This window comes from Dendropsophus ebraccatus, chromosome 6 (genome assembly GCF_027789765.1).
Source record: "Dendropsophus ebraccatus isolate aDenEbr1 chromosome 6, aDenEbr1.pat, whole genome shotgun sequence".
NCBI lineage: Eukaryota > Metazoa > Chordata > Amphibia > Anura > Hylidae > Dendropsophus > Dendropsophus ebraccatus.
Window position 1 is genome coordinate 138,769,370 of NC_091459.1, and position 25,247 is coordinate 138,794,616.

Here is a 25,247-nt window from a genome sequence, read left to right on the forward strand (position 1 = left end):
TGTGACTGCCCAGGTATATGGAGTCACCTCCAGGTGAGATGTGAGAGGCTGTGAGGTGAGATGTGAGAGGCTGTGAGGTGAGAGGCTGTGAGGTGAGATGTGAGAGGCTGTGAGGTGAGAGGCTGTGAGGTGAGATGTGAGAGGCTGTGAGGTGAGATGTGAGAGGCTGTGAGGTGAGATGTGAGAGGCTGTGAGGTGACATGTGAGAGGCTGTGAGGTGAGATGTGAGAGGCTGTGAGGTGAGATGTGAGGGGCTGTGAGGTGAGATGTGAGAGGCTGTGAGGTGAGATGTGAGAGGCTGTGAGGTGAGATGTGAGGTGAGATGTGAGAGGCTGTGAGGTGAAATGTGAGAGGCTGTGAGGTGAGATGTGAGAGGCTGTGAGGTGAGATGTGAGAGGCTGTGAGGTGAGATGTGAGAGGCTGTGAGGTGAGATGTGAGAGGCTGTGAGGTGAGATGTGAGGTGAGATGTGAGGGGCTGTGAGGTGAGATGTGAGAGGCTGTGAGGTGAGATGTGAGGTGAGATGTGAGGTGAGGTGAGATGTGAGAGGCTGTGAGGTGAGATGTGAGAGGCTGTGAGGTGAGATGTGAGAGGATGTGAGGTGAGATGTGAGAGGATGTGAGGTGAGATGTGAGAGGCTGTGAGGTGAGAGGCTGTGAGGTGAGGTGAGATGTGAGAGGATGTGAGGGGCTGTGAGGTGAGATGTGAGGGGCTGTGAGGTGAGATGTGAGAGGCTGTGAGGTGAGAGGCTGTGAGGTGAGATGTGAGAGGCTGTGAGGTGAGATGTGAGAGGCTGTGAGGTGAGATGTGAGGTGAGAGGCTGTGAGGTGAGATGTGAGAGGCTGTGAGGTGAGATGTGAGAGGCTGTGAGGTGAGATGTGAGAGGCTGTAAGGTGAGAGGATGTGAGGTGAGATGTGAGAGGCTGTGAGGTGAGGTGACATGTGAGAGGCTGTGAGGTGAGATGTGAGAGGCTGTGAGGTGAGATGTGAGAGGCTGTGAGGTGAGATGTGAGGTGAGAGGCTGTGAGGTGAGGTGAGAGGCTGTGAGGTGAGGTGAGATGTGAGAGGCTGTGAGATGTGAGGTGAGAGGCTGTGAGGTGAGGTGAGATGTGAGAGGCTGTGAGGTGAGATGTGAGAGGCTGTGAGGTGAGATGTGAGGTGAGAGGCTGTGAGGTGATGTGAGAGGCTGTGAGGTGAGGTGAGATGTGAGAGGCTGTGAGGTGAGGTGAGATGTGAGAGGCTGTGAGGTGAGATGTGAGAGGCTGTGAGGTGAGATGTGAGGTGAGAGGCTGTGAGGTGAGATGTGAGAGGCTGTGAGGTGAGATGTGAGAGGCTGTGAGGTGAGATGTGAGAGGCTGTGAGGTGAGATGTGAGGTGAGAGGCTGTGAGGTGAGGTGAGATGTGAGAGGCTGTGAGGTGAGGTGAGATGTGAGAGGCTGTGAGGTGAGATGTGAGAGGCTGTAAGGTGAGAGGCTGTGAGGTGAGATGTGAGAGGCTGTGAGGTGAGATGTGAGAGGCTGTGAGGTGAGGTGAGATGTGAGAGGATGTGAGGGGCTGTGAGGTGAGATGTGAGGGGCTGTAAGGTGAGATGTGAGCGGCTGTGAGGTGAGATGTGAGGTGAGAGGCTGTGAGGTGAGATGTGAGAGGCTGTGAGGTGAGATGTGAGGTGAGAGGCTGTGAGGTGAGGTGAGATGTGAGAGGCTGTGAGGTGAGATGTGAGAGGCTGTAAGGTGAGAGGCTGTGAGGTGAGATGTGAGAGGCTGTGAGGTGAGGTGAGATGTGAGAGGATGTGAGGGGCTGTGAGGTGAGATGTGAGGGGCTGTAAGGTGAGATGTGAGCGGCTGTGAGGTGAGATGTGAGAGGCTGTGAGGTGAGATGTGAGAGGCTGTGAGGTGAGGTGAGATGTGAGAGGATGTGAGGGGCTGTGAGGTGAGATGTGAGGGGCTGTGAGGTGAGATGTGAGAGGCTGTAAGGTGAGATGTCGCACTCTGTGGCCGGTCAGTGAGCTCCTGGCCGCTCAGGTGCAGGTGCGGTGCAGGCCGGCAGGGGGCGCTGCGGTCACGCGCTGTGAGGCGGGGGGAGGTGGCTGCGCGGACTGTTCCCTCCTCCCGGTGAGTATAGGCAGGTCCCGGCGGCGGGAGGAGAAGCAGTGTGGAGAGCGGACGGCTGAGGATGGACGCGGTACCTGTGCTCTGTCTGCTGGGGATCCTCGGCTCACTGGCGCTAGCGGTAAGGAGCGGCACCGTGTGACCGGTGCCTGAGACTGGAGGAGGGAGGGAGGGCGGGCGGGGGAGGCTACGGGGGATGGAGGGAAACGGGACAATAGGTGAGTGAGGAGCCGCACAGGTGAGGGCGCTGCCCGTATACCAGCACGTGGCTATCCGTATGTGTGTGTGTGTGTATATATATATATATATATATATATATATATATATATATATATATATATATACTGCGTGTCTAACTGCTGACTGTACATGTATAACCGACACCACTAGTATAACGGACTACTACTTCCACCATAACTGTGACTACTGACACACACACACACACACACACACCCCGCCACCCCCGCACAGGTGTGACTACTGACTATAACCGACACCCTGCCTATAACTGACTACTGCTATTGTCAGGTGTGACCACTACTACAATAACTGTGACTACTACTCCTGTTATATCTCTATAGTGTTACTACTGCCCCCCCCCCCCTCCCATATACCTGTGCTTAAACTACAGATATAACTGCTGCCCCCACTATACCTGCACAGGTGTGACTACTGCCCCTATTATCCTTCTGTTCTGCTTTATTGGTGGAAATACTACCCCACTATACCCCCCAACCTTACAGGTGTGACTACTATACCAATAGGTGTGACTACTTGATTGGCGGTTTTGCTTGCGCTATAGGTGTGCTGTGTGTACTATAGGATGGTAACCGTGTGCTATAGGTGTGCTGTGTGCACTATAGGATGGTAACCTTGCGCTATAGGTGTGCTGTGGGCACTATAGGATGGTAACCTTGCGCTATAGGTGTGCTGTGCGCACTATAGGACGGTAACCTTGTGCTATAGGTGTGCTGTGGGCACTATAGGATGGTAACCTTGCGCTATAGGTGTGCTGTGGGCACTATAGGATGGTAACCTTGTGCTATAGGTGTGCTGTGGGCACTATAGGACGGTAACCTTGCGCTATAGGTGTGCTGTGGGCACTATAGGACGGTAACCTTGCGCTATAGGTGTGCTGTGCGCACTATAGGACGGTAACCTTGCGCTATAGGTGTGCTGTGGGCACTATAGGATGGTAACCTTGCGCTATAGGTGTGCTGTGTGTACTATAGGACGGTAACCTTGTGCTATAGGTGTGCTGTGGGGACTATAGGATGGTAACCTTGTGCTATAGGTGTGCTGTGGGGACTATAGGATGGTAACCTTGCGCTATAGGTGCATGCTGTGTATACAGATCTGTGTGCACTATAGTTGGCCTCGGTATTAGAGAGCACACTATGACTATAGAGCAGGTGAGGCTGTTGTATAGCGGTGCTCGCTCTGTGTTGCACTGTAGGTGTGCGTGTCCTGTGTATACAGATCTGCCTGTTCTAGTGTTAGTGCACAGTAGGGGGGCTCTGTATTACGGGCTGAGCCTGTTGTATAGCGGTGCTTGCACACTATTGCACTATAGCTCTGCGTTGCCTCGCTGTATGCTGTGTCATGTATGTAACAGTATATGTTTCACACTGGTTTATTGATGAAAGTGTTAGACTACCTACTTGACCCCACGTTGTAAGGTGGGGAGGGGGGTCTGATGAGGGGCGCCCCCTCTTGTTTGGGGTTGGCACACCCCATCCTCTTCTACCTTGGCACTATCTGGAGATGTGGAGGGGGGGGCGGGTCACACCGGCACAAGTCACGGCCCCACCTCTTCCTTACTTGCTCTTTATGGGGCAGAAAGCCACTAGCAGCAACGTCGAGAATGTATTCTTTCCCTTAGGGAACTATGGAAGTTATGACTGGGATTTTACCCCGAGCGGCTCTGTAGCTCATGGCGTAAACGTGACTGACGTACAGGAAGGAGGAAGCGTTTCTTCTCGTTTTGGAAATTTTTTTTTTTTTTTTCTCCACCTTCTGCAGGTCAAGTTTCCTGACCCCTAAAAACTTTTTTTTTTTTTTTCTAAATGAAAAATTAATAAAACTTTGACTTTCTCATTGGTGATGTCACATGACACACATCCTGGAATGGCGCTAAACCTAAAAAGTTACTTGAGTTCCCTGTAGGGATCTGCCTCTTCTGCCTCTTTCCCATAGGATTTCCTGTAGAACTATGTTGCCACCTGTAGATGTAGCGGAGTTTGCAGTGTGGCACTTATCATGGTGTGTGATTGATGGTTCCTGACTGCTTACATATCGTGTTTGTGGCCGTTCCTGTCAGTATCTCATCCGTTCGCACGCCTCCAGGTGTTGGTATAAGTAGCACACTGTATACTGATAACGTTCCAATACACGTTGCCTGTAATGGATGGGAAAATGCGTATAGATCCCAGTATATACACGCCGAGGCTGATACCGTGTGTTAGTGGCACAGCCGTACAGGAGTGTGCACTCACCTCTCACCCACCCCCCCTGCCGGATGTATGCTATCTCATGTTTGCTTTATGAATGGGAGGAGGTTTCCTCTTGTACACGGGTCGTGATGTAAGGAAAGTTCCTGGATATAAGATGCTGGATTATCAGACAGCCTGAACTATTGGGTGTAAAAAAATAACTATCCCATGTCCTGGAGTACTCTGTGCTGCTGTGAGCCTATAGACCTGGTTGGCTTTATACCAGATATACTCTGTGACACTAGGAATATTGTCTAGGACAGGCTATATCGGATTGGGGGGGGGTCAATAGAACGAGCCAGGATTTGTGAAGTGTCCCTGCCACTCAGTAAAACGTCTGACATGTCACAGATGCTTGGTTAAAGGGGTACTCCAGTGAAAATCTTCTTTTCTTTCAAACTAACTGGTTTTAGAAACTTAAATAGATTTACTTCTATTTAAAAATCTCCAGTCTTCCAGTACTTATCAGCTGCTGTATGTCCTGCAGGAAGTGGTGTATTCTCTCCAGTCTGACACAGTGCTCTCTGCTGCCACCTCTGTCCATGTCATGAACTATCCAGAGCAGGAGAGGTTTTCTATGGGGATTTGCTGCTGCTCTGGACAGTTCCTGACATGGACAGAGGTGGCAGCAGAGAGCAATGTGTCAGACTGGAGAGAATATACCACTTCCTGCATGACATACAGCAGCTGATAAGTACTGGAGACTTTTAAGTAGAAGTAAATTACAAATCTGTATAACTTTCTGAAACCAGTTGATTTGAAAGAAAAAGATTTTGCTGGATAAACCCTTTAAGGCCCTATTGCACCCAAACAATAATCTGTACTTGGCCGGTTACCGGGTGTTCCGGGCGATAATTGTTTAGTATAACAGGTCATGCATGGTTTCTGCTCGCCGCGGTCCTTCAACATGTTGAAAAATCACGATAACGCCAGCGACTGTCTGCTGCTCATCGCTCCGTGTGATAGGAGCGGCGCTAACTTTAATGGGCCACCCAGACCAACTAAGGATCGTCCAGGAGGCCGCCGCGCCCCCCCTCCCTGCTCTGTGTCCTTGTGTATAATAGCACATGCGGTGAGTGGGGAACGAGAGGGAAGCAGGCGCTGACCTGACAGGTGGGTGCCCGCTGCCTCCTCTGTATCATGCTGCGTGAGGGCATGTTCATACTACGGAATACGTGGAGTTGCACAACGGACACTTTTTGGAGTTCCGCCTGTCCGATTGACTTCACAAGTCAGCTCTTTGGGTAGATGGCAGATTGAGCCAATGGGACAGGCGGAACAAGCGGTGTCCGTCGCGCAGCTTCCACTTGAAATTTCCTCACGTTTTCCGTAATGTGAACATACCCTAATGCGTACAGGGATCACAGCAAGCTGAAAAGTTAAGCGCACAGCTGAGAGCTTCTCCTGGCTCTTTCTTATGCTGCCTTTACACGGATCGATTATTCGCCCAATCGATCATTTAACGACTTTGAAGCAACCATTTGTCGTTATTGTGATCTTTTTTAAGATCGCTTAAAGGGGTTGTCCGGCGATAAAAAATTATTCACAGAATAACACACATTACAAAGTTATACAACTTTGTAATGTATGTTATGTCTGTGAATGGCCCCCTTCCCCGTGTTTCCCCCACCCACGCTAGACCCGGAAGTGTGGTGCATTATACTCACCGCATCTCGTGTCGTCCACGGTCTCCGATCGTCAGCAGTGACGTCTTCTTCGGGAGGCCGGCGGATCTTCCCGAGTGCCGGCCACCCTCTGCAGCGTCATCCGAAGCTCAGCCGCGATTGGCTGAGCATAACTGTGCTCAGCCAATCGCGGCTGAGCGGCTGATGACGCGGCCACGTCATCAGCAGCTCAGCCGCGATTGGCTGAGCACAGTTATGCTCAGCCAATCGCGGCTGAGCTTCGGATGACGCTGCAGAGGGCGGCTGGCACTCGGGAAGATCCGCTGGGCTCCCGAACAAGACGTCACTGCTGAGGATCGGAGACCGTGGTCGGCACGTGACAGGTAATGTATAGCGCACCACACTTCCGGGTACACGGGTGGGGGTGGTGGGACACGGGGAAGGGGGCCATTCACAGACATAACATACATTACAAAGTTGTATAACTTTGTAATGTGTGTTATTCTGTGAATATTTTTTTATCGCCGGACAACCCCTTAAGCCCAGGGTGAATCTTTGGAAGACTGTTTACACAAAGCGATCTGCGAATTTTAAGCGACTGATGATTTGAGAACATGTCAAAAGATCAAAATGAACGATTTCTCGCTCGTCGCTTTACACGGAAGGATTATTGTTTAAAATGAGATCGTTATTGCGAAAATTTGAATGATAATTGTTCGTGTAAACTCGGCATGTACACGTTCAGGTGTTCTCTGACATCAGGTGTTGGGTAGTGACCCCATAGGCAGCCATCATTTTCCGCCATCAGTCTATAAATGACTTCTCTTCTCCTCCGGCCGCAGACTACAGCAGGTGGCAGACGTTGGGTAGAGACTGTGGCTGAATAATAATGCCATCTAGAGATCTGGGAACAGTGACCGCTCTCTTCTCCCCGAGCCCCCAGACGACTTGGCTGGACGACCTCTAGTGCCTGTCACATAGGCGGGGGCTGCAGATGTGGCGCTCACGTCCTGCACTTAGATACACGGCCATAGATGCCTCTGATGCAGATGGGGGTCTGTTCAGACATGTAATCTGATTGTCCTTGGGGAAGTGTAAATACCTTGCGGTATTATCTGCTGTCCCCGCAGAGCGGCACAAAGAGATGTCACTGTACATGACAGCTGCCCCCGGTGTTTATCTGTCTGGTCAATAGCGGCAGGTGGAGAGATATATCATTAGGGGACAATGGGAGATTTTAGACGTTGTTTGCCTCCATCTCTATCTGCCGCCATGGTGACTGGTTATGGCGGGGTGCTCCTTAACGCCACATCTGATGTGTATACGAGCTGAGGTTGTCCTGGTGCCTCTGGTTCATGCTATGTCTCCCATCATCCGTTTCTTGTAGACCACTGGTGTCACACTTGTGGCCCCTCCAGCTGCCAAAGGCTGTCCAGGCATGATGGGAATTGTAGTTTTGCAACAGCTGGAGGGACCCAAGTGTGACCCCCCTGTTGTACACGATAAGTTCTCAGCCGGGGTTCAGCACCTCATGGATCATGCTGGGATCTGTCTGGTAAGTGATCCACTCGGCTGCCTGGACTTGCTGATCTCTCCCATTCACCGTCCTGTGTAATCTTATCCCGCGGTGGGATCGTTTACAGCATTGTTTGGACACAGGATAAAGTTTCTGTGCTCGGTCGTGGTAGGGACCCCGTACAGGCCTCCAGCATAGAGAGGAGGCAGCACCTGTCAGGGTGTACTATGTGCATTCACCCCAGGGGCCCCTATAGAAGGTACAGCCTCCTCCCACAGCAATGTACAGGCTTTCTATCATGTTAATAGTGACAGTAGTGCCAGGAGCCACACATGCGGTGGTATGCGCGTGCCTCTGCTATGTATATTGGGGCGCTTATGCTGTCTCTTCTCCCTGTATGGGGGGGGGGGGAGCGCTCATGCTGCCTCTTCCCCCGTACGATGATTGGGAGGGGACGCTCATGCTGCCTCTTCCCGCTGAATGGGGGGGCACTCATGCTGCCTCTTCCCCCGTATGATTGGGAGGGGGCGCTCATGCTGCCTCTTCCCGCTATATGGGCGGGGGGGAACTCATGCTCCCTCTTCCCCGGTATGATGTATGGGGGGGGGGGGGGGCGCTCATGCTGTCTCCCCCCCATGATGTATGGGGGGGGGGGGTGCTCATGCCTCTTCCTTCACCTATAGGATGTAGCGGTGCGCTGATGCCTCCCCCGTGTGATGTATGGGGGGCGCTTATACCTCTTATCGTCCATGGTGCTTGGGGATCAGTAGACCGGTGTCTCTCCAGCACTGACTGACCAAGGATCCTATTACATGAAGTGATTATTGGCTGTTTCGGCAGATATTCGTTGCATCATGATGGCTGATCTTTGTCTTTCAGCATGTTCTACAATTCTGCCATTGATAGTGACAGTCGCCCCATGTGGTAGGAGCGGTGGCAGCAGACTGCTGCTCTGGTGTAATAGCACAGACTCCGAGCGGGGAACGAGCGCTGCCCTTATTGATCGGTGCTCACTTCTCCCTCAATATTGAGCTGTGTCTAAATCCTCCATATTACCTACCCCTTCTGACCGTGGAGGGGCCGACATTTAGAGGGGTTATCCAGGATTGGAAAAAGCACAGCTACTTTTTTGCAAGAACAGCGCCACCCTTTTCCTCAGGTTGTGTGCGGTATTACAGTTTAGCTCCATTCACTTAAATAGAACATAGTTACAAAACCCAACCTGGAAACAATAGTGATGCTGTTTCTGGGAGGAAGCAGCCATGTTTATCTAGGCCTGGACAGTTTCTTCATAGGGATCAGTAGATCCTTATACATTCCTCATGTGTCCATGTTACCAGCGGCCGATCTCCCACGTGGTCTCTCACAGGCGGACGTGTCTGTTTTCTCGGCTGCTGGTTACATTTTCCAGTTTGCTTAGTGCACCGATCTATAGACTGTAAAAAAAAAACACAAGCCTCAACCTTTCCATTCAGCTTCATAAATGCTCAATTGCCTCCGAACAGGAGAAGTTCTGCTGCGGTGAGTTTAGTGGCTTTTGTTCGTACTCGCTGCACCCCCTTCCCCCCCCCATCCTCCTGTGACTGTGCTGACAGGCGGAGGCTGCCGTGCTGAGGGACGTCTGTGTCTGTCACATCAGCAGATTTGCATCGGCATAATGTGATTTGTGCCCTATCCTAGGCTGATCAGCTGACTGTTCATATTGCTTTAGGCGGGGGTGTAGCCTGCTACCACATATAGCACAGCGCAGGATCAGCTCCCTCATTTGCAGTCTGCAATTGTGCACAGTATCTGACCCATTTTAGTCTATGGGCCAGATCAGAAAGATCAGCGCTCAATGTGCAGTGGCCAGGGTACTACAGAGAGGAGAGATTGTTTTGTGCTCAACTGGTGTTAGAAAGTCTTCCAGTACTTATCAGCTGCTGTATGTCCTGCAGGAAGTGTTGTGTTCTCTCCAGTCTGACACAGTGTTCTCTGCTGCCACCTCTGTCCATGTCAGGAACTGTCCAGAGCAGGAGAGGTTTTCTATGGGGATTTGCTGCCTGGGACAGTTCCTGACATGGACAGTGGTGGCAGCAGAGAGCACTGTATCAGACTGGAGTGAATACACCACTTCTGCAGGACATACAGCAACTGATAAGTACTGGAAGACTGGAGATTTTAAAATAGAAGTATGAATTGAAATTTAGTTTTGCTCTGGAGTAGCCCTTTAAGTTGCCATAAGGAAAAATAAATCAGTGTTGGCGTGGGTAGTTGTTACCACACTGGTTTTATGGTTCGATTAAACAGTTCCCACAGGTTTAGCGATAAGCAAATGTACAGTAATGACGATCCGGTCCTGGGAAAGCAGGTGAAGTTTCCCAGAACTGTATCCAGCTTTTCCAGGCACCCGGCAGAGATCGGCACTGAAGCAGCCGGCTGCAGAGGGAACCAAGTGATTTCTTATTACTGTATGTTCCCTCATCTCTCCACAGGTCCAGCTGTTCACAATAATCCTGTCATGTCTACAGCAGTGACACTACAATACTGTATATGGTGCCAGCACTTTACCATTAAGAGGGTATATACAGACGAGAGCGGACGTTACACAGTGAACCGTTCACACGGGTTGTTAGGACTGTCTAAGAATATTATTGATGGTGTTAGGGATTAATCTGATCTGATTTGTAACTTTCCCACTGCACATTGACCAGACAGATGTCCTGAATGACAGGAGGACCTTCTGCTAATACTTTTTTATTTTTGTTGTCCCTATTGCGAGCATAGGCTTCTGTAGGGGGCAGCTGGCAGTCTGATCCTTGTACAGCAGGTATCCTCTCCTCTGCGGGGTCCTGCACTCTGGCTAATGGTGGCAGCGGCTCCCGTCTCTGTGTGTTGTGATATATGCTAGGAATTTGGGTTAAGCCGCTGTGTAATAACCATTTACGGTCCAGGCCGTCTGCATTACGTACTGGGGCAGGAATCTGTATCCAGACACTGGAGTGCAATACTTCCCTGTAAGAGTGCAGACGGGAACCTTATTAAGCCTATTTGTCTGGTTTCAGTGTACATGACATGTATTCACTTAGTGCTTTTTTTTTTTTTTTCTGGTGATACTGTGCGCCCCCCCCCCCCCCCCCCCCCCCCCCCTTACTCTGTGCCATTCTCCGTACCATCCACATGCTTATATTCTGCACATTCAGTATTTACCTGTATAACACTTCTGTCTTCTTTCTGTGGCAACTGCTGACAAGGCCCTCCCAGGTGACACTGTCCACCAATCAAATGAAGAGATTTTAGCGTTTTTGCAATCAGGTTTTTTTTTTTTTTCAAAAAAACAGAAGCATTTGTGTGCATCAATTCTTTTTCCATTGACTTCCATAAAAAAAAATGGATCAAAACGGATTTTTCCTTAAAAGAAAAGAAAAAAAAATCGTTTTTTTATATAATGAAAGTCAGCGGAAAACGGATGCACACAAATGCATTGGTGTGTTTTTTTTTTTTTTTTTTTTTTTTTTTTCTCCATCCGCAGTGTTAACCCAGCCTTATACAGATATATATCACATGTGCATCATCTAAGCTCATGGATGGTGCAGAGAATCGCACATAGTCGGGGTATGTGCACACTGAGTAATTGTGACTGCAGCGGGCGCGCGTGTCTCTTCCTATGTCATAGACTCCATTCTATTCCATGGAGCGACTGCAGCAGTTCGTTGCTATATGAGTCTTTTGTCTTTCAACATGTTTGAAAGACAAACAACGCAACGATCAGCCGACATAAACGATGTTGGCTGATCGTTGCCTTCTATTCCTCAGGATGATTATCGGCCGAATACGGCCGATAATCATTTCGTGGAATAGGGCCTGTAGGGTCTGTTCACACTGAGGCCTGTAGGGTCTGTTCACACTGTTCACTATGGGGATTTGCTTCCTGACATTGACACAGTGCTCTCTGCTGCCACTTCTGTCCGACTGGAAAGAATACACCACTCCCTGCAGGACATACAGCAGCTGATAAGTACTGGAGGACTGGATATTATTTAATAGAAAGAAATTACAAATCTCTGGCACCAGTTGATTTGAAAGAATTTTTTTTTTTGTGAACTGCCTCTTTAAATCTGTGCTTTTAAATAGGCTTCTAGGCATGACTCATTGAGAGTCATGCTTGGTAATCCTGCAGAGAGCGCGATCACTTGCCATTAAATAGATTATTATTTATTTTTTTTATGGGTCAAAACCACGTGACCAATTCTTCATTGGCCGATCTCCATTACACAGGGCGATGTCCGTTCCTTACGCCCCTTAGTGACTCTGCTTTGGGCATTTGTGGCATGTTCTGAGGCTAAAGATGGAAATACCTGTTTATCACCTTTGCTCTTCTTTATTATACCTTATGGTTGTTATGTATTACACTTTCTCCTTCTCTATTACACTAAGCCGTACAGTTCTGCATGCAGATGAGATACGGCAGGATTCTCCTAATGAGCCGCGGCTTTGATGGTCCGGGCTACTAATAAACCTCCAGGAGCCGCTTTCCTCCTCTTTACCTGTGGACTCCCGGTGGCTTTATTCCTTCTGGACTCAGTTTTACTTATTTTTTTTTTCCCCCCTCCTCCTGTAACGTTTGCCCGGGAAGGTGTCTGTGACCCGGCTGCTTTTATGTGCAGCTGCCTTTACTGTGTCTTTTTGTCTTATATTTTTTTTAATAATGTTGTAAAATGGCTCAAGACGTACGACACCTTATTAAAGAAAATGCAGGGAAGGTGTGAGAAGGCAGGTAGTGACCACGTCCGCCAGCTCTTTACGGTTACTGGGATTGTGCAGAGGTCATTCAGGTCTTTTTTTTACGGTTTGGTCGGATTCATCCTCCCAGATTTCCATATGGAGAATGTTTCATATTCATGAACACAAGACCGCCAAGGACGTTGCAAGGTTCCCGACCAGTTATGGGAAGTAGATGCTTCATCCTATGGTATTTTTAAAGACTCTCAAACATTCAACTGCTATTGCCCCAAGACAAGTCTCCATTCTTCAAAGCCTTTTGTTGCCGTAATTCACTTTGGAGTGTCGATCAAGGTTACTGCCACACAATGACCATAGGAATGCATTGCGACACAACTCCGTTGCTCTTTTATCTCGGACGGTGACTCTTTGGTTGCACAAAGAGAGGAGATGGAAGTTACATCAAAGACCCGGTGCATGTTATCGAATACACCGCTCATACCAAACCTCCATTTGACTGGTAATCGCTGTGTAGTAAAGTCTCTTAGTAGGGCTAGACTATTACCATGCTGATTCTTGGAGGGATAAGCTGGTGCCAAAGCAGTCTGTTTCCTGTCCCCATAGAGAAAACAGGTTTACTAGTCTGTGCCGAATGTTCCTATGTATGGGGAGAACTGTCTCGACAGTTACTGAAGGTGTATGGTCACCTTTAGGATTTCTGCTCTGGATATCGTGTGAATAGAGATGAGCGAGCCAGGCCAAGAATTGAGTTTGTACGAACCCGAACCCTCGCCATTTGAATCCTGCCGTTTTTCTGGAGGGACTCTGGCTGTCTCCACTTTCCCCACCAAATGGGAAGACAGCGGGATTCAAACATGGATGGTTCAGGTGCGTACAAACCCAAACCTCAGTCCAGCTCGCTCACCTCTAGCTGTGACAGTCACGAGGGTTGTCCCCTTTGTCTGCAGAGATTTTCCACTGTACTTGAATGAAATTATTGGATTTCCTTATGAAAATCAGTGCAATACAATAGATACCATGACCCCTTTATTTAACAAAAATTACCAGAATGCTGATGTGGAGCAGTAACATGATCAGCTCTTCCCAGGAGGTCACAAAGTGCTTTAAAAAAAAAATAAAAAAAAGACTGGGCGTAATCCAATGGACTCTTAACACCTGTATCCTTCTACGTATAATGATTGATAGATAACTGATTCATTGGGGAAAATCTTGCCCCCCCCCTCCCCTTACAGTTCTACAATTGTGATGATGCCTGCGGTTACTCATTACATAGTCTCGCCATCGCATGTCTTGGTGGTTGCGGTAACTGGCACTGAGGAGGGATAAGTGAAGCGGGATGACTTGTTCCTCGTGTAATGCCGCTCAGTGAATGGCGCGCTGGTTTATCTGGAGTCTGCTTTGATTTTCACTTAGTCATCTGTACAGTGTTTTTTTGTTTTTTTTTCTTCAGAAGCGCTGCCAAGCCCAGCATCCTGCCCAGTGCAGATCGCATCACACCCGACATGTTATAACATTAACCTGGGTGTGTGTTTCCCCAACCCGTACCCGGAGAACCAAGTGACCTACATGACATCGCAAGAGCCACATGCGATTGCCAGTAATGTGGGTTTTTTTGGGAGGGAAACCAAACACTTTTTGGCAGTAACTAGTGCCAGAGATTTGTAATTGACTTGTAATAAAAAAAAAAATCTCCAGTCTTCTAGTACTTATCATCTGCTGTATGTCCTGCAGGAAGTTATATGTTCTTTCCAGTCTGGAGAGCAGGAGAGGTTTTCTATGGGGATTTGCTACTGCTCTGGATAGTTCTTGACAAAGTACTATGTAAAATGAGAAGGTGTATATTCTATGCCACCATATGGTGCTCTGAAAGGGGGGGGGGGAACTTTCGTATGAAACGAGGCATGATGAATTGTACACTAGGGCCCCATTAAAGTCTATGGGTGCTGATTTGCCTCTATTACAGGGCACGGCCGTGTATGAAAGTGTGAAATCTGTCTGGGCCAGAAGCCTGCAGTCTTTAGTTGTGGACTATCCAGGGCTTTTTAGTTTCGCTCGAGCTGCCATACTTATCTTTGATATGGATGAAGGTTGGCATTGTACCTCTACCACCTCCTTCTTCCAGGGTCACTAAGCTTTGGTCACAAAAGTATATAATCTGGATATGAGTGAGCACACTACCTGTCGGTGAGCTGCACACCACCGATGCTGCCGCCACCATATTTCTGTACATGTGCATGCCGACTGTTTATACCTGCATGGAGCCCTTGGTTTGGCCTTGTATTTGCTGTAATATAATATGTTAAAGAAATGCAAAAAGCGCAGAAGTAAAGTGAAAAGGACTATAGAGCTTAAGGATGATTGAAATGAAATGTTTCCCGACAGACAGGTTTTCAGAAAAGGCTGCTTTATAACAACTCTGGCTACAGTTAAAGAGACAGTGGCGTGATGTAGACCAGGGTTTCTCCGACTATCTACCCAGACCTCAATCGGCTCCACAGTGCAGCAATAAATACTTCTCCACCAGTGGTAAACCAATACCATAGAGCAGCAATAAGTACTTCTCCACCAGTGGTAAACCAATACCATAGAGCAGCAATAAGTACTTCTCCACCAGTGGTAAACCAATACCATAGAGCAGCAATAGGTACTTCACCAGTGGTAAACTAATACAATTTTTCATTCTTTTTCTCCCTCATTAAGCCAATTTTAGTGAAGTACTTGAGTTCCTCAGCATTCTTCTGCTAGAATTGTAGCTTCTAGATGGAGACCACACTCTGCTATTCTTGTAAGCCATGGGTATCACACTTGCGTCCCTCCAGCTGTTGCAAACCTACAATTCCTATCATGCCTGGACAGCCAGAGCTGTACCTGACTCTCCCTGTGATATCCATATCCTTTTCATCGTCCTAATATTACTGCAGACATGGGTTTTGACTTGTCGGCATGTGATTTGACTCTCCTTTGTATACTGTTCACACTGAGTCACAGCAGGATTAGCCCAAAGTACATTGTAGTCACTGACCATTTACACCACCTCCACTTTCTCCTTTGCTGACCCAAGGTTAATTGAAATGTGACTAGTCATCCGGGATCTCTATACAGGTAAGCCAACGACAGCTAACATATAAATCCCCTTTTGGATAAGGCTTCCTGAGTCGGCCATATATGTCGAGATTTACCTCTTACCATTGGAAACCTGTTCTCTATACATCCATGGCTCCTGCAGTTAGGGAAAGTCTTCCCATCAGGAATCTCTCCAGTCGTGCTAGGCTCTGTGTGTTTTCACGCCACTACTCCACCTAGGAAGTTCTCGCAATAATTGACTTGCGGCCAAGATACTTAGTGACTTGTTTGATCAAGGTTTTGTCACCCTGTAGGCATTGCTTATCAGTACTAGCACGAAACACTTAGCGAACTTTGGCAAGTCATTGTTTGTAATGTGTCAGCCGTACTTGTCGTGGCACCTGTTTTTAAAAGTGAGAGGATGTGGTTGTTGACTTGAGACCAAAAGGATTGAGCTATGACACCTAACGCGCCCAACGTGCTTCTTCACCCTAGTGGTGGCCGGACGTTATTTTGGCCAAGCATAATCTCTCCACTTCTAAAGAAAAGAGCCACAGTAGACTGTTTATTTCACTATGTTTTAAGCAAATTTGTTTAATTATGGTGGAATAAACTTTGTCTATTTTTTTTTATCTGTGATCCTCTGGCTATGCTGTATGGATGGGGCTACTTCATGTATCGGGAGAGATCTTACCAGCGGCAGGTGGACTTTAGCTGCTTTTATGAGAGCCGATGCAGAGAGAACTGCAAGATAATGACATGGTTGGATTTAATGTAGCCGGATTAATATGTAAGCCAATGTAGGTGATCTCTGGATGTAGTAAGTCGTCTGTACACAGAAGCATGACATCCGTGTGTGATTGGTGCCCCGCGGAGCTCTCCCTTAGTCACTGATATCACTTCCTCATTAGATATTTACAATGAAATATATTGAGGGGACTTTGGGACCTTTGGCACTGCCACAGTTGCAAAACTACAATTTGTAGTGGTAATTGTAGTTTTGCAACCACTGGAGTGCCAAAGGTTCCTCGTCCCTGACCCAGAGGCTTTCTGTTTACTGGCTGCAAGCAGAGTTTTCCTTTAAACAGTCTGATGGTAGGCTGATACTGTAACATTATTGAGTCCACTGCTTTTCGTGCCATAGCATGGACATCTGCCACGTTCTTAATATTGCAGGATTTAGACTGTCCAGTTGGGTTCTAGACTCCTTTTGCAGCTTAGAACCAAAGGGTACCATAGCCAGAGTGTCGTAAATGACCCATGACTGAGGTTTTCTTTTGACAGGTCCACAAAAAAAACACTTTAAGGAGGAAACTGTCAGGGCTGCAGTGTAGATTTCCCTTTATTATAGGGTGGAGCCCTTACTGGTCATAAAATCTCCTCTTCGGCAGTGAGGAGATCTGGACGTGGCGGGGCCTTTGAGGGTAAAGTCTGACAATCCACAGGGATTATTTTAAGGATTTTCTTTTATTTAAAGACAAATTGGGCAAATGACTAAACCGGCAGTAAAACCATGTGTGACAATATACAGCCTTTCCATAAGAGTTTATTATATGTATACAGCATTCTTGCAGGGGTAGTTATAATAACCTGAAGGTACAGGGGTCACACATGTGATCTGACTCCCACCAATGGGGCTGAAATTATATACTGTACATTGTCTAATTTTTAGTTTCTGTAAAATGGGACTAAAGGGGTAATGTGTGTCCTCGACGAGACTGCTGGGTTAGCTTGTGGAGACTTATAGGCCATGCAAAGTAGCTCTCCTCCAGAAAGAAATAAGGATGCTGTCTGATGCAGCCACCAATTGGTGTCAGTGACAGACTTCTATTTCAGGCCCACTCAAAAACCTGCGAAATGAAGCAAAGTCTTATTTTTAGGCTTTTAGAGCAGAGTGGTGGTCGGTGACCTAGACAATGAGTTGTCAACAATGGGAGGGAAAGAGCGGCAAATCAGGAGAAGGAGACACGTGTGCTATGTGAATGTATCCGCAAAAATATTTAACATGTATACCAACTATAACTACATTAGTTGAGATGGGAATAGGGACCCATCTGGCTGCATTGGCCGTAGACGCTGGCTCCTCTCTCCTATAATTTCTGTATTAATCCTCCCCAGATTTTGCTGATGAGGTGCCAGCCGCTGGTAACATATGAAGCAGAGGTAGTGGCGGGCTCATTCTGCAGCTGCCACTCACCTCAGTGTCCACTATCAAAACTTTATTACCGCCTGCAAACATTGCATTGGCAGGCGCTTGTGTCAGCAGATGTCGGCTCGTTTTCTGCATTATAGTGAATCATGTTAGCTGATACTCTGCTGATATGGTCTGGCGGTGTTAGTAATACTGCTATAGTGCATGGCAAAGGATGCTGGGAGTCCTGCAATCTCCTATTACTGGAAAAGCTACATGTAGCCTTGAAAAGTGGGTATTATTACCAGCTGTGCCAGGACCTTCTGATGTCAATAAACGAGTTAAACTACACAGCAAGTTGGATCTCCTACAGTAGGAGACCTTAAAGGGAATCGGTCACTAGGTGTTTGATGCCTCAAATGAAGACAGCATAAACTAGTGACAAATGCTGAACAGATTTGTGTATTACTTGTAGTATTCTGTTCCCCTAATATGCAGGAGAATAGGAATCTAGCCACACCCCTCCCACCACCCTCCAGCTGCTGATTGACAGGTGACTGCCTATACACAGCATTTATTGATAACTGCCAATCAGCAGCTGGTGGGCGGAGTTTTCTGCTTCTCATGAATATCCAGGACTACTGTGCTCATGCACATAATGTAGAGGACTACTTATTGTCCATGTTATTCAGGAGGAGATCTCTGGATCAGAATAATATGTGATCCATCATCCTGTTCAGCTTCTCTGTCACTAGTTTATGCTACCCTGAGATAGGACACCATAATCCTACAGAGTGAAAACGCAATGTGAACCCAGCCTTACACCTCAGTAATTTGTTACCCTTGTGCGGCTGGCGCTATAATGTGCTTTCTGGACAGTCATTCTCCTTCCTCCTCTGGCGGCTGACAGTATTAGCCCCTTCTCATACAGAACTCTTACAATACTTACACCTTCTTCCCCCCCCCCCCCCCACCCCCCCTCTTCTCCTTCCGTATATGATACTTAGACCTTGACAAGGGTAAATGGCAAGGTTTCCTGCCAGGATCTTTGGAATCGGACTATATACGGCTCATAAATATAATTACTGTTTGTTGCATTGTGCAATATTTGGGCTTCAGAAGAAGAAACCTTCCGGAGAAGTCATGTGGCCCTTGGCATCAATCTATCCAGCACCATCCTTCTACTGTAAGGGCCCTATTACACGGGACGATTATCGTGCAAAAAATTGTTAAATTCTAATTTAAACGGTTATCGTTCCGTGTAATTGCAGGCAACGATCGAAAAATCGTTCATATGCTGATCGTTGATTTAAGATCTGAACCTTAAATGTTCGCTCACCGTTCGCTGAAATTCTACGTTCGTTCGCTCAAGTTCCGCATTTTTTCACTAATCGTTCAGTTTAATAGCACATTGCCCATTGTTTTTCTCAGATCAGAAGGAATTAACTATCGCAATAACGACTATCGTTCTGTGTAATATGGTGAACTATTTCAGGTAAATGATAAACATATCAATCTCGTTTGCTATCGTTGGTCGTTAATCGTTAAAAATCGCTCCCTAACTATTTAACGTTTTTGGTATAAGGATCCTTCCATGCTTCAGCTCTGCCCCCTCCACCCTCCTTCCTGTAGCCCCCCACAACCCTCGTAGACACAACCCCTCAAGCCTCATCTTCTCTAGTGCGCAAATGTGGCTTGGATAGGTAACACGGTGGTCCATGGACTCGGTCACACAGTCTGCTCCCCACACAGTGGATGTCATGGAGCTGTCCTCTGTATACTTGCAGTGTGTAATACTTGAAGCGCCTCATTGTTTTGGGAGGGTAGAGCTGTTATCGGAGGACGGCGTTCTATCAAGGACTCTTCTTGTCCACTCTTAAATTCCTGAAATGTGTGACGAATCGGGACGGCTGTGCCGCTATGAGCGAGAGGGTTTTCCCGACTCTCAGAGTGGATGGGGAATAATTCAGTCCCTGACTGTTACATAAGGGCACGTGACTGCCGTCTGGTCTTGTTCCTGGCGGTAGTTTTGGGACATGAATCGGGGACTTGTGGTCATTGGACGGGCAGTGCCCTTAGTGACTAGACCTCCAGTATATGTAGGAGGACTGTCCTTACAACAATGATCAGACCTGAACGCTGGGCTAAAATGCTCCTTCGTGTGTTAATACAGATTCCTAACTGTTTATCTATGGTAGCTAAAGGGGTACCCTGGGGGAAATAATTTTTAAATTAACTGTTAAAATTTTAAAGATTTATAAATTTACTTCTATTGAAACTATAAAATCAAGTACTTGTGAGCTGCTGTATGTTCTGCAGGAAGTGATATATTCATTCCAGTCTGACACAGTGCTCTCTGCTTCCACCTCTGTCTATGTCAGGAACTGTCCAGAGCAGTAGCAAATCCCCATAGAAAACCTCTCCTGCTCTGGACAGTTCCTGACATGGACAGATATGGCAGCAGAGAGCACTGTCAGGATGGAAACAATACACCACTTCCTGCAGGACATACAGCAGTGATAAGTACGGGATTTTTTTTTTTAAAATGGGAGTTTACAAATCTGTATAACTTTCTGACTAGTTTGATTTTACCCCTTTTAAGTAGTATTGTCTCTTAAAGCTACAGTACTGTAAATCTGACGTCTTCATTCTTATAGGTATTGAGCCTTTCCGCTGTTGCCCATCCAGGTGTGCATATTTATTTCTATTTTCTCCCAAGGTCGTCCTATAAAATATGACTTATCTTGTCTTTCCGCGTCTTACATCCCCACACAACCTTGTTTGCTCATCCGTGCCTGCAGGGCTTCTCTTGTGCTGCACTTATTCGGGGCAGGTCTTCCTTGAGCCACCAGACACTCTGTCTCCAGGCCTTGTGAACACTCCCTTGGCTCATCCCATAACAAGCCTGGGCTGTCACTATCTAGGTCATCTGTTAGCACCCTCTCCCAGCCGTCCCTACAAAACGCTTACAGGGCATACCCAGAGCGAGGGAGTCCAGAGTCTCTCCAGTATAATGGATGCAAGGTTTCGTCTACGTCATATTCTTTTGGCTGTCCAGGCATGATGGGATTTGTAAATTTGCTACAGCTGGAGGGCCACAGGTTTTCTGTCCGAGTTACTGGGGTTATCCTCCAGCACTACAAAAACCTGCCACTTTCTTTCAGACACAACACGACTCTTGTCTCCAGTTTTGGTGTGGTTTTGCAATTTTGTACCATTGAAGTGAATGGAGCCTAAAGGGATTGTTTGCTCTCTTTTTGTCTGTCTGTCTGTCTGTCTGTCTTGTCATGTACTCCTAATAAAAAAAAAAAAATCTCAATTCTTCCAGTGCTTATCAGCTGCTGTAAGTCCTGCAGGTGGATTCTTTCCAGCCTGACACAGTGCTCTCTGCTGCTACCTCTGTCCGTGTCAGGAACTGTCCAGAGCCATAGCAAATCCCCCTAGAAAACCTCTCCTGCGCTGGACAGTTCCTGACACGAACAGAGGTGGCAGCAGAGAGCGCTGTGTCAGACCACTTCCTGCAGGACATACAGCAGCTGATAAGTACTGGAAGAATTGAGATTTTGTTTTATAGAAGTAAATTACAAATTTCTGGCACCAATTGATTTGGACAAAAACAAAACAAAATATAAAAAACCACACCTGAAATGGAGACGAGAGTCGTGTTGTCTCTGGAAGAAAGTGGCCATGTTTTTGTAGTGCTGGATAAACCCTTTAAGTGTGTGACCACATTGTGATGACCACTATGTACCAGCCCTATAAGATGCCCGTGGTTTCATAGTGGTCCTCCGTTTTGAAGGGCGGTAATTCCCAGGACTCCACCATCTTGGCTGGCTGTTGTAGGGGTGTCCTTCACATGTCTGTCGCTTGGCTGTTGTAGGGGTTGTGGCTGCAGTTACTTATCCTGAGGTTTGTGTATTGTATTTTTGTGTACATGATGATCAGTATTAGGGGTTTAGAATATGCTGGGGTTCCTGGCTGGTGGTTGTACAGTAGCACACTGCCGGCTCTCCCCACCATGTGACTACATTGGGCCTGAGTATGGAGTGAAGCATTAATCCGTGTAACCACATGCCCGAACGTCTAGTAAATGTTTGACGATTTCAGGTCTGTTCCTCACATTCTGCCCCCGAGCCAAAACCTTAAAAGCTCATTACTCCTCATGATGGACGAGTCGGCATATTCAGACTGCAGTTAAGGAGCTTTATGGCCTCCTCCCACGTATGGGAAAGTGGAAGCCGCAGCCAGGTAGGAGGCTCTGCTTATCGGCTCCGCCATCAGCTCCTCTGTCCTTGAGGGATATAAACGCACTGGAAGAGATCCCAGGAATCCTTATTGTTGTGAATGAGATATTATCCCGACAAGTGGCAACTTTCTCTTTTCTCATAGATTTCGGTGTTCAATGGTTTCTGTAATATCTTTTTTTTATAGCTCAGGATTTTGGAAGTTTTTTGTTTTTTTTTCTTTGTGGAAATTTTATAAAAAATTTTTGGGGATTATAGGGAAATATCAGAATATTATAAAGTGTTAGGTAGTCTTATACAAGGTGTTGAAGAAAAATAAAATCTGCACTTTTTTTACGCTTTTTCGATTTTTTTTTTTTTTTTTTTTTCTGCCATTGGTGTTCTTACCTGGCAGCAGCCTCTCCCCGTTCTCCTACCTACACAGGAACTTTAAAGTGTTCCTGTCATAACTTTCAAACTCTAAATCAACTATAGATGTGACATAAAGCAAGTTTGCAATTTACATTCATTATTTTTTGTTATGCTGTAAAACAAAGCTGTACTTACCAGAAATCCAGGTCCAGTCTCCTGAAGGCAGCTATATAACAGCTATACTTGCTGTATCGAGGTCCATTCTCCTGAAGGCTGCTATATAAGAGCTATACTTGCTGTATCCAGGTCTAGTTACATGAAGGCTGCTATATAAGAGCTATACTTACTGTATCCAGGTCCAGTCTCCTGAAGGCAGCTATACTTACTTGTATCCCGGTCCAGTCTCCTGAAGGCAGATTTTCTGACTTGTGCTGGTGGGAAAAAAAAGACTTAACACAGGAATTCCGGCCAGTACAGAGAGTCACGGCTCAATGTGTCCATCAATCACATGACTGCCTTCTCTCTGTGACTGCTGAGATGGCCTGGGTTACACAGGACTTCCTGGGATACACAGGACTTCCTGTTTTCTGACACTTTCCTGTTTTCCATGATAACAAAAAAAAAAGTAAATTGCAAACATTCTTTATATCACATCTACTGTTGCGTTAGATTGAGGTTTTTAGGTTATGACAACAGTGACACTTTACACACAGCCACACATTCCGTTCTTCTCTATGTGGAGGGGAGGCTTATCTCTCCCAGAACAAAGGGGTATGGCAGTGATTTTTCCATTACACCAGAACCCTGTCTCCACCGACATGTCAATTGGGAGAGTCCCTATACGCTGTATCCCTGATGCTCATGGCAAACGTATAAGGGACTTTCAGGAAAACTTCAATCACAGTAAAACTGGGGTGCCATAGGACAGGACCCCCCACTTGTAACATATCCTGTACTGTGACTGTAAGATGCGTGAACATGCTGTATAAGGGTGCACGTCACATGCTAAGCGATATGGCCGATGACGACAAATCCTATAGGACACGGAGTAATGGACTGTGACAGTCGAGAGTTAAACCTGTAAACTTTTCCACGTGGCTTCATTTCTGCAGGGGAGACTTGCTAAATAGTGATACCTCCCGCCTCGTGCCTGCCATTATACAGGTTGTTTTAACCTTGGCTTATTATCAGGGGCTGGTTGTTATGACTGGGTGATTGATGGACGTTATTCATGAGCCCCTGCGCTGTCCTCCACGTCCTTGGGGACTTTCTGTATGGAATAGTACAGCAGACGAGGCCTCCTGGAAGCTGGGAAACTACTGGGTGATTAATGCAAGCTACAGCTTACTATAGCGCCCTCTATAGGGTTACCTATGCTATAGTACGGACGCTGTTGTAGTTTTACAGGTTGCAGAACAGATACGCCGGCTCTCAAGGCCTGATGGGAGTTGTAGTTTAGCTACCGGGTCTGGACCATCGGGGGCATTGCACTTTTTGGCAGGCACATGGCACGGTGCCGGCAGCAGCAGCACATAGGATTGTATGACCTCCTGGCAGATGATGCCGGCACAGGCAGACACTTGTCCTCGCAGGAGTGTAAATTTGGAAAAACCAGCTTTTTGTTTGAGACTTTTGTTTGAGAAGCCCTTATTGTTCCCTGTACGAGGAGCTCACGTTGCAGGTTATAATAGCAGAAATTTGGCACGGTCTTGTTGACCAAACAGGGTCATAAAGATTAGTTGTCACCCCCCCCCCCCTTTCCCCTTACAGTACACTTCATGTTTCCATGTGTACATACATCTATACAGATATTCAGCCTCTACAATGTCTTAAAGGAACACTCCGACCAAACCCGATACGGTTATCTTCCAAGGCCGTTCATGACCACACCATGATGGTGCATAGTAAAAGTGGCTTAAAGGAAGTCTCCAATGGATCATTGGGAATAGGGGGGCCTGCACAAAATGTGGCTCACCCATAATATGTAGTAAAGTGCCCTCTATAGGACCCAGATCACACTGCAAAGGATGACTGCTTTATAACTCATCAGTGTCTGTTGGGGTCACATCAATGGTAATTTTTTACATATTTTTTTTTTTCTGTATTTGCACAAATCTGTGAGCTGTGATTACTGTCAATCCTATGCTTTTCAGTCACGTACAGGAGACGGATATTATCCTAACCCAGTAATCTCTTAAAAGGCCATTTCTAAACCTTTGGATTAAGCCCTGGAGCAATTTTCCATCCTGACGTGCAACCTTCCATGTTTTATGACTTTTCCCTAATTTAATCAGACCCCTTATTTTATTTATTCCTTCTTTTAAAGGTTTCCTTTAACATAATCACTAGAACTATTCCCTGACTCCATCTGCGTGTATTTTTATTTTTTAAACTTCGATCTAAAGGGTTTGTTTTTCCTGAGCAGCTACACAGTCAATGGGGTGTTCCCATCGTTGCGTCAAAGAATGGACATAGGACGCACAATGGAGCATCGTATGGTAGCATGCTGTCCGTAGTGTAGATCCATGTGACACCAAACTGCATCCTATGGTTCCTAAAGAACAGTGACTTATTTTGCAATAATTTTTCTTTGACAATACTGATTTTTAGAACCATAACCACTAGACGTACGGTATGTAAGAAGGTGATACACTGCAGCGCTCAGGGTTGTGGAGGGCATGTGTTGGTACCATGTGTTACTTCTGAGGTCTGGATACATATATCTTCCTTTATCTGACCGCAGGCATTTGTACTCTCTATCCTGATAACCCATAAGTGATGCACGTGGGTCAGAGGTGAGGGGGATGGCGGCCTCTGGGTATTAGAAGTCCTATAGGGCAGGGTCTCTGTTATGTGTCTATTTGACATCTTTATTTGATGGGGGATAGGAATTACTTGCAATTGAGACATCCAAGGCATAGAGACGTCAGGATGCAAGTGGTAATACCGCCTATGGTGTCCATCATGCAGAGGACTGCCGCGGACCACGTTACACC

The 25,247-nt window shown here is 47.0% G+C and overlaps 1 protein-coding gene across 1 annotated transcript in view; it reads left to right on the forward strand.

Moving 5' to 3' along the window:
* The first annotated feature begins 1,981 nt into the window (after positions 1-1,981).
* Positions 1,982-25,247, forward strand: part of SDC1 (syndecan 1) — a 30,016-nt gene continuing 6,750 nt past the window's right edge. The window contains exon 1 of the mRNA XM_069973132.1: positions 1,982-2,228. Coding sequence (XP_069829233.1) covers positions 2,172-2,228 — 57 coding nt within the window. The 5' untranslated portion in view covers positions 1,982-2,171. The remainder of the gene's footprint in view (positions 2,229-25,247) is intronic.